This window comes from Erigeron canadensis, chromosome 5 (assembly GCF_010389155.1).
Source record: "Erigeron canadensis isolate Cc75 chromosome 5, C_canadensis_v1, whole genome shotgun sequence".
In the NCBI taxonomy this organism is placed as follows: Eukaryota; Viridiplantae; Streptophyta; class Magnoliopsida; order Asterales; family Asteraceae; genus Erigeron; species Erigeron canadensis.
In genome coordinates, this window is record NC_057765.1 from 8126542 (window position 1) to 8141749 (window position 15208).

The following is a 15208-nucleotide window of genomic DNA, read 5'->3' on the forward strand; positions in this document are numbered from 1 at the left end:
TTTCTTTTATTTGTTGGATCTTACAAAAAATTTCTAAAACCGTAAGAGTTACACATACATCAACTTAATAGATCTTAAATTATCTTAATCCAAACTTGAACTCACAATCGTTAAATAGATGCGTGATACTATTACATCAAATGCCCTTTAGTTGAATCTTAGGTAAGTTTAATTTGTCGCAATCGGAATACAATTTATCTTCTTCACTAATCCTTAAAAAAAGAAAATCTCTATTATATAATAGAGAATTTATATAGAAGTTTAATAAAGTAATGATTTATGTTTAATATAGGAGTTTAAAACAAACTCGAGATATATGTGGGAAGAAAATAAGATAGAAAGCCTAAAACCAACTACCCTTGATGTATAATCATGATTTCTGTATTATATATTATAGGGTTAGGTACTGTAAAACAAATATTAAAGTAAAATAAATAAGACAAGATCTTGATTCTTAGATCATGATTAAATTGATGCACGAAGATTTACAAATCAATTGATGCACGATGATTTTCTTGATGCACGATGATTTTCGGTGAAAAGAAACCTATTCTTTTATTTGTTTTACTTTATTACTTGTTTTATTTTACCTAAAACCTATATACTATTAGTTTTACAAACTTTACATATACGCATTTAAATACCCAACAATATGTGATTTATAATAATGACCCATCAAACAACTATATAAGGAAAAAGCTATTTATCTCTCAAATCTCCCCATATACCGTTGAAGTTTAAGACCCAAAACCAGTAAAAAAACGACATTAACTGTTTAGTTACTTTACTTACCAATATATGTACCATGCATGACTCCCAATTTAACAAGACTTATTACCACTTTAGATATCAAACACTAAATAATGGCATAATGCAATAATAACAACAAAGTAAATTGAATGACATAAAAATTAGGTTTTGAAGAGACCTTGATAAATCACTAATTCCTTCTTCTGTGAAAGGCATCCTATTCTATATTGTGGAGATTGACTTGTGCCACAAACGCCATCATGCTCTAACAAGATATGATTGAAAAGAAATGATCCCACAAATTGTAAAGTCTTGTGTGTTGTTTTCGAGTTAAATTTTAATTTTTAACACATATTGTCTAATTACATAGTAGGTATAAAAAGTGAATAAGTTAGGGTTTTTTTTTCATGTTACTCGCAAATGATATATTTGGCTTAATGTACGTACCATACCCAAAACCCGTTGATTCTATGTACCGTATTATTGGTACTTGTGAAACCTTCATGCTGAGTCTTTTTCATCGGTTGTTAGCAGCAAATCTCACTTTTGCCTTTGACAAGAATCAAACATGCGTCCCTCATGACAACAGGCCCTCAATGGTGTCATGGTGGCCAATCCACCTAAGTGAGTTGGTTACAAGTTAAGGATTAATGAACTATATATGTACCAATTTTACATGTTCGTTGGGCAACCATGTACAAAAAAAAAAGGTTCATTGGTGATCCCGGATTAAACCCTTATATTTTTTTTCCCATGTAAAATTCATGTATCAATTTTAATAAAAGTGGAAAACATTTAACCGATTATTATCGGTAAACAAGTCAAAGATTAGTGAACCATGTACAAATCTTACAAGTTGTATCGAATATATATCAATAAAAATATTTATTAGACAATCATATAAAAAAAAACAATTCGTTGGTGATCCTGTAATTAAAACTGTAATATAATAACTTTTGTAAGGACATCTTTTATGGTTATACGGTTGCAAAACATGATGGTAAATTAGTTGTAGTGACTTGGCGTAGCTGGTTTCAAGTTACTAGAATCTTATCAGTACGATGTTTAACAATATTTGGTTTCTAAAATGTCCAAATTAACTTAAGTTTAATAAATTTTAAAAGTGAATTTCAAGGTTTTCTATTAATATAAGCAGCTAAGGGTTGGTGATGACTTAGAACTATGTTTGATATAGGTGGTGTAGTATAAGGATTTGGTAGTGTTGGATCTCCAAATAAATATTTTAGTATCGAACTATTTTTCTATTTGAAGGCAATAGATCATCCCAAATTTAATGTACTAATGTGAAATTCATCGGCTAAATGGCTGGTTAAATGGACTGACAGTCTGACAGGCAACTTTTAGTTAGGCAATACTATAGTCCAGCCCAAAAGCTTTCGAATGCAAGCCCAACTGTTTGTAACTTTAAAAATCTAACGACAACATAGCACAATGATTGAATACATGTTTAAGCGAAGCTTTTGTCTAAAAATGCTAGATGGATTAATAGACATCATGCGAGTGTTGTTACGATATTAAGTTCAAATCAAACACTGTTGTAATAATATGCTAGCATAATAACCTGTTCAGGTGTTTAGAATATAGAAAATAATGTTCACATGATTTTAAAAATCCATTATTATATTTTATAAATATTATAAACTATCAAATATATAAAATATAAGTTATTATAATAAAAATTTTGAAAACCAAAGACTTTTCCCAAACAACGTCTTCTACAAAATAAATTTTACCCAAAAAACAGTATAAATGCAATATCAATTTACCCCACAACTATACATTACAGCTTTTCATTCACGACACCAAAACCATAAAAATGATTAAATGAATAACAAACATTTTAATATTTCAACCAATGTACATCTTCTCCCAATATATCTTCGTGCACCCAACAATTTTTAATTTTTGAAACAAGATAACAAACAATACAACCATAACCATCGTCATCATGGGCGAATTTTGTTACCGACCTAAACCCACTTACCAATTTCAAGAATACTAACAATTATTAAATGTTTGGAACACATTATGTGCTCGCATCAAGGGTGTTGATGGATCAGGTTAATTGGGTTTCAGGTCATTTGATTCGGGTTATTCGGGTTTCAAAGAATTATAAGTTAACCCATAACCCAAACCGAATAAGATTTTGGTTATTTGGGTTTGGGTTGTTTGGATTCGGGTTTTTTGGATCAAGTTTTGGTTAACCCAAATTAAATGTGGTTGAATTAGTTATACAATATTGCAACAATATAATTTGAATTTCAAAAACTTGAATAATAGTGATACTTATATAGACTAAGTCTGTATATTTTGATTATGCGTTTTTTGAATTCTTGCATGAAAAGATGATTGTATTATTAGAATAAAAGTCACAGACAAAACAAATAAATTACAAACTATATAAAAATATAGAAACAACTGATATTAAAAAAACAAATTTTGACATTATATAACTATTTTTATATTCATACTTTTATCATTTATTTATTAGTGTATTTGTAAACATCCATTATTATTTAACTTTGTACGTTTTTGATTTTGTTTATAAATGAAACTTTAGTATTCAAATAATATATACTTTAAACAAATTTAATGTGTTATATTAGTGTATATACATGTATATATATAAACGCATCTATTTTGGGTTATTCGGGTTGACCCAAATTATAAAATTTTCACCCGTAACTCATACCGATTAAGATTTGGGTTATTCGGGTTAATCCAAATGACGACCCACAAACCAAATAAACCCAACCCGTTTCACCCAAACCCATTCGGATTGGGTCGGGTTATTTGGGTTTTGTTTTTTTCAACATCCCTACATCTCATGACCTTAAAATTTAAAGATGAAGATACTCGAAAGTTATTTTCAACTTTACCGATAAAGTAGTTGTTTTTGATTCTTAATCTTTATTTTTTTTTTAAGGTCAAGATCCCCAACTTTACCGATAAAGTTGGGCTACGAGTCCGTTAAATTATGCAGTTCAAAATTTTCAAAAAATGATGTATTTTTTTGATGCTACGAGTCAGATAAATATGGGATACCTGTCAATGTAACCCAACTTTAAACTTTTGAAATATTTTTCTATCAATAAAACTTTTAAAAATGTATGTGTTCAACTAAATGATAAGTAATAACTACTAAAAGTGGCAAAAGTTCTTAAATTCTATTAAAAATAGTCAAAAATCATTTTAAAAAATGTTAAAAATCGTAACAGTTTAATCATTATCGTTGTTATCGTACTTTATGTCGATACAAGGCAAATTGAAAAATAATTGTGCTACGACTCACTTTTTTCCCTGAGTCCGCCGCTGGTTAATAATAACTTTAAAATATCCCAAACCTACATTTAATGCCCGCTAATGATTTGGACCAAAAGTGTAAACTAAGTACAGGGACTAAAAATGTAATTTACTCTATTTCTTAATTGAAATTGTGAATAGATAAACCTTTCTCACCCGTGCTTGTATGAGAAAACAACAATGGCGTCTGGATTTCTAAATTTGGTACACATAATCCCATACACCTCTTTATATATATATATATATAATATATTACTATTATTTCTGTTCATACTTATAATTATTTTAATTATTTATATGTTTTGTGGGGATTTTCAGAGCCAGAGCCTCATGAGTTTTAGTAGAAGCACATCAACAGCTTGTATTTCTGAGGTATATTTTTATTCTTTTATTTCGAAAGGAAAGTATTTATCTTAAATTGACCCCGTTTTATATGATAATATATAATATAGTTTTCTAATAAAAGGCAGGATGAAGGAGTATTCGAAGTTGCATTTCCGTTTGATCTATTCATTCTTATCCACGTTTAGTTGCAATAACCAGTTGTTTAATGTTTGGATAAACATATTTTGGTTTAAGTTATTTTGTAATTTGATTTGTTACACTATTCTTAAGACAGATTTATAATTGATCATATTATAAATCTATACTATCTTATAGGGAGTAATAATTATCACTTTCTCCCTCGTAAAAGTGTTAGATGCAAAATTAACACTTTACCCTTGATTAATTAATTTACATCATCAAGCCCTTATCTTTTAAAATATCTCCACTATATCTTAACATCAATTACTTACACCCACCACCAACAATAGTTCGTCACCACCACGACCGCCGTCGTCGTCATGACCAAACCGCCGCTGCATCGCGCGGGTACAATGCTAGTCCCTATTTATGGTTTTGCGCAAAAACTTAAAACTAATTATGGTCATCCCTTTGTAGGAAAGAAACCATGGAATGCCAGTGAAGAAGCATAATAATATCGGGATCTTAGACAACGGGAAATTCATTAAGGAAAATACAGCCATTTCTGGATGTCAAGTATCTGACCACCATAAATGCCCTCCATTGGTTAGTGCATTAAAGGCTTCAGCCGAGCAAACTGTTGCTAGATTTCACTTTCCGGGACATAACAGGGGTCGGGCAGCTCCATCATCATTGACTAGACTCATTGGTATAGAACCTTATCTTCATGACTTGCCTGAGCTTCCAGAGCTCGACAACCTATTCGCACCTGAGGGTCCTATTTTGGATGCACAAAAGCAAGCGGCTAAATTGTTTGGAGCTACAGAGACATGGTTCTTAGTCGGGGGTACAACGTGTGGGATCCAAGCTTCAATTATGGCTACTTGTTCACCAGGAGATACACTAATTCTTCCTCGAAATTCTCATATATCAGCCTTTTCGTCCATGGTATTATCTGGTGCAATTCCAAAGTATATAACACCAGAATATGATTTTGAATGGGACATTGCTTGTGGTGTCACTCCTTCACAGGCAAGTGAGATTATCTTTTGAAGTGACAATTCTCTTTATTAAGAAGACAGATTTTGTTTTTATTTAGTATTTCCTTTGTTTATTTGGCTCCTAGCAGATGTATGAACACAGTAGTTTCGTTATGGCAGGTGGAGAAAGCAATCAATGAATTACATGCTGAAGGTCGAAAAGCATCAGCAGTTTTTATCACCTCCCCTACTTATCATGGTATCTGCAGCAATCTTGAAAAGATTTCCTTGTTATGTCATTCTCACGACATTCCCGTCATTGTGGACGAGGCTCATGGTGCACACTTGGGATTCCACGAGAGTTTCCCACGTTCAGCTCTTAGTCAAGGCGCTGACCTTTCCGTACAGTCAACCCACAAGGTATTAAGCTCTCTCACACAATCATCCATGTTACATAGGTCTGGAAATAATGTGGATAGAGAAAGAGTATGTCAATGCCTTCAAACACTTCAAAGCACAAGTCCTAGTTATCTGCTTTTAGCTTCTTTAGACGCTGCTAGGGCTCAAATAAGTGAACATCCAAGAACAATTTTTAACAAAGCAGTTGAAATAGCCATGGAAACAAAAGCTCTCATAGGAAAGATTCCCGGAATTAGAGTCCTGGATACTAGTACTTTCGGGATGGATCCTTTAAGAATTACGGTAGGGGTGTGGAAGCTTGGTATGTCTGGTTTTGAAGCTGATGATATTTTATATGAATACTATGGAGTGGTTTCAGAACTGGCTGGGACACGTTCCATAACGTTTGCTATAAACTTAGGAACAAGTAGAGATGATGTACTAAGGCTTGTGTCGGGGTTAAAGCATTTGTCACAAACACATAACTCAATACTATTAAAGGAGGAAAGATTAAATGATATACAGCTTTTTAGGGAAAGCACTACTAGCATGAGATTGAGCCCACGAGAGGCGTTCTTTGCATGTAAAAAGAAAGTGGGTTTTAAAGAGAGTGTCGGGAATATTTGTGGGGAGTTAGTATGCCCATACCCGCCAGGAATACCGCTACTTGTACCCGGGGAAGTGGTTACAGAGGAAGCGTTAAGTTATCTGATGGAAGTGAAAAAGAATGGTGGTTTTATTAGTGGAGCTGCTGATCTTAGTCTTTCATCGATAACTGTATGCAGTTAAACCTTCTTGAATTTTAATGGGATTGTTAAAGGTTGGGATATAAGCAGATGATATGCTGCAAAAGCTAGTTGAAGTGGCAATTTTAAGCCACTTACAATATGAGTTGATTTGGTTTGTCAAAACACATCTCAAATGGGTCAAGTTAAAAGACATAGCTAAAAGTAGATCGGGGGAAATGGACGGGCAAAAGCTCATTAAAACAAGCTCTTGCAAGATGCAAGCTTTACTCACGAAATCCTACTTGGGCCTATCAAACTAGAAAAGGGTTTCATGTGACTTATTTATCTTAGTAAAATGGAGTTGTCAAAGGAATTGAAAGTTGTTGGATTTGGAATGGAATTGAATACGGTCGACCCTTGCTTGACATAGAATGGAACACCGATTATTATTTCATATGGAAATGGAATGTATATTATGTAATGACAAATTTCTGAATTACACTATAATTCAATTTCTTTAAACATTTCGTGGTACAGTGGATTAGTGGAAGTTCACATATTTGAGCCGACGCTTTCCAAACAATGGCTGATTGCAGAAGTCAGAAGAGCCAAGACTCTAATCAATTTCTACCCAGATTGGTTCATGCTATTGTTCTAGTAAACACATATATGTGAAGTGTCTATCATTTTGGATTTGATTAACCAAATATGACAAGTTCAGACTCATTTAACTACATTCGCCAATCCTTAGACCACAGTGTGTTGGTAGCCGCTTCAAAGAATTGTACAATAATTAGGAGAAGCTGAATGGTTTTATTACTACATAAGACACTTCAGCATGTGCACTTGTAAATGGATAGATAGACCAAGAGGCAATATCTCAGCAAAGAAATTGTAGATGCACATTAAGACTAAGACGGGAATGTCTAGCAAAGAAAGTGTAACCGACAGAAAGACAAAGACAAGTTGGATCAATATTTAGCTAAATGGCATCTTAGGACATGCACATATATATGCTGACAGGTCGAGAACACACTATATTGCACGTGTGTTTAGAATAACGGGTCAAAGATCACTCGAGTAGAGAAAACATTACAAAAAGTTACCAAAACATGTAAGCATAACGAAATCACCCTAAGTTCGTGTTGGTGTGTCATTTATACCACATTCGCCACATGAATTGCAAACGTAAGACGATTGCCCTTGAATGTGTTTGGGCCAACATGAGGGCCTACACCGCCATCGCCCCTTTGCGGGTTTATCAGAGCCAAACAACCCGGGTTAAGGAGCCCTACCTCACCGTTCGTTTGCATTCAATGTTTAACATCATATGACTTTTTTTTGTACCGTTAGATGCTAAACAATTGGTGAGGGTAAGAGAGGATACCACACGTCCACAACCACTAAAAATTCACCATTTTTACTATAATGTAATGGTGAAGGTGAATGACTCAGTGACCACTCCCTCCCCCTTGAGAAACCAAGAAGTTATACATATAACTATAATGTAAACACTACATGTACATATACAATTTACACATCTTTTAAAGAGAATACGGATGAGTCTTTGACCAAAATGAATGTTGCCTCCTTGACTATTTCATTAGCTGCCCCTTAGATGTTTGTCGAAAGGGGTTCAGTAACCTCTGGTATGGACATCAAGAGTCAAGACTAGTCATTAGGACACATTCATTATGGTATACATCTTGTGTCTGTACAATATGGATACATGTATTTGCATTATACAATTGCTAGTTAGCTATATGATCTTAATTGTCGTTCCCAACTTTTCATATTAAACTAAAAATAATAATAGTACTTATAATAACAGTAAAACTTCAAAATTGAAAAGAAAGACCAGACCTGGACCGGCTATCCCGGCTTGCCAGTTCACTTTAGTCCTACTTTCAGATCAAAAGCCCAAACTAATCCAAATTACCACTGATTACACCTAACATCAATACCAGGCCTTCAGACCCGATTGTTTTACACATTTTTACAGCTATAGATGCCAAACCTCACCGATAAGGCCCTGTTTGCATGAAAATTTCTTAATAAGATATATCAACAACAGACCAAAGTGCAAGACACCATCATCCTCGAATCCCTTAAAAATATTCGATATTGCTGCTCTTTGTCTTCTTTGCAGCCTGATTCACAGAACCAGGCTCTGTTGTCCTCACATATGGCGGCATACCATTTCTGTTTTCCTCTGGACCCGCCCATGACAAGGGTTGAACTGCAAACATAAGTAAAACCACGTTTAAGTTATGTGGCGAAGCTAAAACATATGGACACAGCTGCGAATTTCAACCAATTATGGGTAATGGGTTGGGTTGGGTTTTACCTTTTCACAAGGAGTCAAATGGATAAAATGTAAAAGATGAGCTAACATTGGAAAGGGTTGACTGGGTTAAAGGCAGTCCCCTAAAATGTTTCAGAATGCAAATAAACTCCTAACTTTTAAAAGATGTAGATTACTTATGCTATATTTTAGGATACAAGATGACAAGTGGAAAAGGTGTTCACACGGGCTTGCCCAACCCAAGCTGACCAACTTTGATAAAAATATAAAGACACCCATTTTAACCCAAACATATTTTGATCCATTAAGAACTCATCCATCTTGCACCCTTAAGAAAAAACCACAGTTATGAAGCTGGGAACCCAATCATACCGATATGCAGATCTAAGTTCTCATCTGGACCTGCCCACGCTATAGGTTCAACTGCAAAATATAATGCATCACCTTTAGTAGAATGGATGGCCACAATATCATTTACAGTACCAAGAAAAGAAACGAATAAATCACACATAATCGTTTATACAAGGTTACACAATATCATCACAATGTGCCCAGTATGATCAGCATGAAATTAACAATAATAACAAATCAGTTAAGCAACTGTGAAACAGGCGTACATCAGTTGTTCTTGTCGTTTGAAATAGTAATTATCAGACAACGCTTTTTTTAGACATTAACTTAAAACATTACCAAAGAAATCGTTTTTAAAACATAGAGTTAGTTTGTAAATAGAAATGAAAGTCTCTCCATAGAAACCTTATTTATGAGTTTAAATCAAAAACGGATTCTGTTTATCCAAACATTCAAAACTGATTATCGGAAGTTGCAATAATTAAATAATCAGTTTCAAAAGGAAAAACAAATGGCAATAAAATATAAGACAGTTAAGCTTGTACACATTGTTTCTGCTCTCTTGAATCTTATCTTTAAATAATAATTAAAAAAAAAAAAAAACAGAACAAATCCAGCAAACTCCTTTTCCTACATCTTATCTTAAGCTATACTCTGTATAGTACAACATCAGAACTACCGGCTGACAACCTAATGCACAATAAACAAAAATAAGAAATTAAAAAAAACAGATGCTTTTGCGAGACCATTTCTCCTTTGCCTAGCTTTCAAGATGTAGGAATTATCCTAGTTTGGTCATTGGCCAAATTCCACATAATAGAATTCTTGCTCTCGAAGATAGAATGTATCCAACAATTAAATCAAATATTTTCTCTAACTAAAGTAATAAATCTAAAAGTGGTTCAAAGTAGTACTGAATATAACCTGGTGATGGTTCAAGATATTCTGGTGTCACTGGTGCTGCCATCTGAGCTGGCCGTTTTCTCACATAGTTTTCCTGTAAAGGTTTCGGGACTTGAAATGAAAATCGCGCTAGTCCAATCCCTTGTGCTTGTTCCGGGTATTTCTGCAAATATCTGCACAAAAAAACTACTTAGAAACCAATTCAACTTCTGACATTTATGAAATACTGAAAAGATTAGGCCAACATACCTATCTATATCTGGTAGTGAGCGAAGTTTGGCCCCTGTCGGTGACGTATAATATCTGAAACCCATACAAATATGCAAATAAATTCAGATTAGTAAAGATTCATCATAAAGATGAAAACTTTTCTGAAGATACTAATTTATTAAGAGATTAAACCCATCAAATTTATCAGCAAGAAACATAAATTTCCGGAAGAAATTGAAAATATTCGACTATAGTAACTTACAAAAGGTAGCTAAAAATGGAACAAGATGGGTAAAAGCGTTGAACAGGTCAAAAGTTGCCCCAATAATATTTTTAATGTATAAAACTCCAAAACAAATTCTAATACAATAACTTTTGCAGTTATAACTGACACGGCTATTTAATAAAAAGGTATTTAAGTTCGAACAAAGAGTGGTTGACAAAAAAAAAAAAGACCCCCCCCCCCCCCCCCAAACTCACACAAAAAGTGCCTCCCCTAAAAGTTGATATACAAACAGGAAACTATTTTGAAGAAACTGAAAAAAGATTCATACACGTCAGCAAATTTAGAGCTTCCTTCATTTCTTAGCCTCAAAAGCCTCTTCCACCCAGGAGGTGGCTTTGCAATGTCCGGTTTATCAATAGCCCATATCCGGGATCCATCCTGCTCGATGTCAGTTGGGTCATCACATGAAACATCACGATTCCATTCACGGGTAGTTTCACATAAAAATGGCTGGTTTGTAATGTGCTCCCGAATCACCTCATATTTCTCTTGATCTGGAATTAATCTCCATTTCAAACAATTTGCACATTGAACAGTAAAAGCGCCTACTTCAGGCGGTTTTCTAGATGGACCTTTTAGTTTGTTTGCCACACGATTCTGTAATGATTTATGTGGCTGTGAACCGTTCTGAGATGGATCATAAAGAACCATCTGTTTTTGGGAATCATTACACAGTGGGGTGTCTTTTTCTTCATCTTCTGAGCTTTGCCCAGATGAAGTAACGCCTACAACTTTTTCAGTTTTAACTATTGTGTCACTATGGGAAGGAACACTAGATCCCTCATGAACACTTTTGCCACCCATTTTAATGGTAATTTTGGGCGAACGTGACTGCATTGCTTTACAAATCGGAAATTTCCCTGATTCAGATAACCGAAACTTCACATATCAATATATAATGTAATAGAGATTAAAATTCATGAAACATAATGTTTAAATCCATTAGCATTCATAAAACATAATTTTTAAATCAGCAATTCCTCCCTTCATGTCACTATAACCAACCTCTTCCCCTTTACAGGTAGCACAGAAAAGCAATATAGAGTAAAATATTACAACACAAGAACTATGCAAAGCTTTAAAAAATGGTTGAGAACACAACTGAACATATATCAGACGTCAGAATCAGATAATGATTTCATGCTAGCTTTGATGATAACTTTTTATGTCAAGAATTAACAATTGATGATAGATTCACCATCTTTCTGACAGTAGTTTACCATAGAAATTTACAGCAATCGTTCTAAAGATTTGTTCAAAGTGAATAAAACTGCATGTCAGTCAAGGCGTCAACAATGACAAATCCAAAGTGAAACTGTATGCAACATTTAATTCAATTCAATCCATACTGGATAGAATAGGTGCACTCTTTGCTACAGCATTCATAAAAAAATGTAAGACTTCAGAGCATATATAAGATGAAAGCTACTTGTTTCAGTAACATTCTCTTTCGTTAGACGTTAGTATCCCATATTTCAACAAAAACAATGAAAGATAACGAATAAAGGAAACTAAAAGATGAATCATTGAAATTAATGTAAGGGCAATGTGTATTTGTCATAACAAGAGAAAGTTATAAAGAGGGTTAAATACTTGAATGAAAATTAGGATGGCTAATTTTGGCATTTTAACCAAAATAAGTAATGAAACACATTGTTTTCTTGGGCTATATCACATGATAGATCGAATAACATAGAATATCATAACTTGTTCTTGTAGACCAACTGACTGACACTGAAAGATTCTTCACTAGTTTAGAATTTAGATCCTTTTAGGTCTAGGATAGAAATATTTGACATTTAAAGCCAATATACGGCAACTAACGGTTTGTAGCCCTAAAGAGGATACACAAGTATTTGACGCTCTCAAGCATAGCAAAGACTAATAAATGCACAAATATTTCAGCATCTTAAAAACAAATCATTCTTGCAGATTGTTATTATCATTAAAGAATGCGGCAAAAATATGCACGTGCACGAATTATTAAAACTCGACTAGAGCTTTAAAAAGAAACCAACACTACGCACAAGGCAGCATATTCACAATCAAAAAAAGAAAATAAAGATTACCTCTTTCAAGCTGCTTAAATTGAAAGCATTAAACTTCTCCCAGTTGACGTCACTACTTGAGCCCCATGCTTACTTTCTAACTATGTATGGTTTAACAATATTAATGATTAGTGTCCAACGAACGTTAAGTAATCCCTAAACGTGACTACAAATTATAATGTATAGAGGCATGCATAATTACCTGTCAATCTGCTTGCGAACATGTAAAAATCATCACGTAGCCACTTAAAGTTGCTGAAAAAAAAAAGAAATTCCGAGCGTTAAAATCATCTCATATGCGTAAGCTTACATATTTAGGTATCTATCTGAATATCTCTTATTTAAAAGAATATAATTGACAAAACAAATTCATAAAAGTGAGCCCGAAAAAGTATATTGAGTATAAATTCATGGACCATCGTATTGATCAGTAAAAAGGATAGAAGCTTAAAAACAGGTCAATTACAGAGTCCACTATGATGCGGCTAACAATATTTTGCTAAATAAACAAACAAATCTATATATCCAAATCTTCTTTTACACTTGTGAAACACAGAAAATACTCTCATTCTCCGTCACGAATTTCAAACGTGAACATGAAGTCACAAAACTGAGAAAGTGAACCTTCAAAAATCAGTAAACTAAGTTCCGAAAAAAATGCTCACATGCATAAATTCACGTTAGATTTGCATCAAACCCCAAGAACAACCAGCAAAATGACTAAAACCCTAATGAAATCTACCAACAACAAAAAAAACCCTTAAACTTCCGTATTAATTAGACAGCGTCCAAACGTGCTTGAATTAAGAAACAAGAAAACCAAAATTCACACAAACCGTCAACAATCATATTTAAAGATTCATGTTGAATTACTGTCATTGTTTCAAAAGCAACAAAACCCGCTTGCAGAATTAACAATTCTTACCTCGAAACATAATTAAACACACAGATAACCAAAAAACCAACACACACACACACACACACACACACAAAGGTTGCTCCAATGATCAATGCCCTGTCCCTCAAAGATTCAAACAACTTTCACATTTTTCTGTATCAAAGTATACATCTTTAACAGACTGCCAAAAAATAACATTCATCAAGTTAATAATGGGTTGGATTACAATTTTAAACTTTTTTATAAATAAATAGTTAAAATACCCAAATCCTCTACTTAATTATTATCATCTAGATCGATTTTTAAACTACTAACACCAATAAATATATAAAAATATTACAAAAATCACTAAACCCTAAAAGGAATAATGATAAAGTTTATAGCTTTACATAAATTTTCAACAAATAAATGCAAATTAGATCAAAATAACTTATACTAATTTAGAAAAAATAAAATAAAAAGATTACTTACTTAAGAGTTAAAACAGGAGATCTGAGGACAAATATTGATAATGAAGAATCAAATTTGTGAAAGATAGGGAATTTATGTTATTATTTGTGATGGGTGTTAAAGATTGTGGATTTTAAGGGCATATATAAATATATGTATGTACATGTATAATTATAACATTTGATTTGATGATGATCTTTGAATTGAATGAAGAAACAAAGATATGAAATTTTGGGAATTGTGAATTGTATTGAGGAAATCTTTCAATTGGATATATCAGAAAAACACCAACTTGATAAAATACAATGTAGATTTTAAGAATAGTGTCAATCTTATTTTAGGTAATGTAATAATGTTACAATTTTAGTGTGATTATGTCTATTTATTACGAGGTTAAGTATTTTAAAACAAGATCAATGATAAAACAAGATCTTAACCTTAGATTATGGTAAAATTGATGCACGAAAAGCAATTGATGCACGATGATTTTCATGATGCACGATGATTTTCATGATGCACGAAAATTTTCAGTAAAGAAAAACTTATTATTTTATTTGTTTTACGTTAATACTTGTTTTATTTTACTTAAAACCTATTTATTATATTTATATATATTTATATATATTTATACATATATATTCAAGAACAATTACTCGCGTAATGTGGCAGTGGTTGTGACGACGACGATGTGTTGGTGGGAGCGACCGTTGATGGTGTAGGCGACGTCGAATGGTGTTGATAATTGATGGAAAAGTAATTGATTTAAAAAGTTAATTCAGATATTTTATAAGATATGATTGTTCTAAAAAGACTGGTATCCTAGAAAATTCCCATGTGTAACTTCAACACGAGGGGTGTATTCTTTTTATCGAACAGTATAGACTACATTATTTTCTAATATAAATATATTTACTTAATTATTTTTTAACAATAAAATAAATTGATAGTTTACTACATTTTCTTAAATAATTCCAAAATGCTATTAGAAAAACAAAATGAACGTAATTTTTATATATATCAAAAGACAACTGACCAAATCGTTTATTAATCAATCATAATTTTTTAATCCTCAAAACTAAACATTGATAATGTGGTTAAAAACTAAAAATTC

General features: G+C 32.9%; 2 protein-coding genes across 3 annotated transcripts; one reads left to right on the forward strand and one right to left on the reverse strand.

The window, feature by feature from the left end:
* Nucleotides 1–4219: 4219 nt before the first annotated feature.
* Nucleotides 4220–7170, forward strand: LOC122599262 (arginine decarboxylase-like). Its single transcript, XM_043771743.1, has 4 exons — nucleotides 4220–4278; nucleotides 4393–4446; nucleotides 5017–5571; nucleotides 5700–7170. The coding sequence occupies exons 1-4, from the start codon at nucleotides 4255–4257 to the stop codon at nucleotides 6705–6707; spliced, it is 1641 nt and encodes a 546-aa protein (XP_043627678.1). The 5' UTR covers nucleotides 4220–4254; the 3' UTR covers nucleotides 6708–7170.
* A 1240-nt stretch (nucleotides 7171–8410) lies between these two features.
* LOC122599263 (methyl-CpG-binding domain-containing protein 2-like) lies at nucleotides 8411–14387 on the reverse strand. Of its 2 annotated transcripts, none has more exons than XM_043771745.1 (8): nucleotides 14119–14387; nucleotides 12952–13004; nucleotides 12771–12846; nucleotides 10970–11561; nucleotides 10455–10508; nucleotides 10227–10378; nucleotides 9324–9374; nucleotides 8411–8885 (listed from the first exon to the last, which is right to left on the reverse strand). In XM_043771745.1, the coding sequence occupies exons 4-8, from the start codon at nucleotides 11536–11538 to the stop codon at nucleotides 8755–8757; spliced, it is 957 nt and encodes a 318-aa protein (XP_043627680.1). In that variant the 5' UTR covers nucleotides 11539–11561; nucleotides 12771–12846; nucleotides 12952–13004; nucleotides 14119–14387; the 3' UTR covers nucleotides 8411–8754. The 2 variants fall into 2 exon arrangements, with proteins under 2 accessions (XP_043627680.1, XP_043627679.1); XM_043771744.1 differs by having other exon boundaries at nucleotides 12771–12850.
* Between the last annotated feature and the right edge of the window lie 821 nt (nucleotides 14388–15208).

Bases quoted from the DNA above. Each gene is read 5' to 3' on its own strand.
- LOC122599262 (XM_043771743.1), top strand. From the start codon at position 4,255: ATGGCGTCTGGATTTCTAAATTTG. The intron at 4,279-4,392 runs GTACACATAATC...GGGGATTTTCAG, and splicing joins CGTCTGGATTTCTAAATTTG to AGCCAGAGCCTCATGAGTTT. The intron at 4,447-5,016 runs GTATATTTTTAT...ATCCCTTTGTAG, and splicing joins CAACAGCTTGTATTTCTGAG to GAAAGAAACCATGGAATGCC.
- LOC122599263 (XM_043771745.1), bottom strand. From the start codon at position 11,538: ATGCAGTCACGTTCGCCCAAAATTACCATTAAAATGGGTGGCAAAAGT. The intron at 10,379-10,454 runs GTATGTTGGCCT...TTTTTTGTGCAG, and splicing joins TCACTACCAGATATAGATAG to ATATTTGCAGAAATACCCGG. The intron at 9,375-10,226 runs GTTATATTCAGT...TATATTTTGCAG, and splicing joins ATATCTTGAACCATCACCAG to TTGAACCTATAGCGTGGGCA.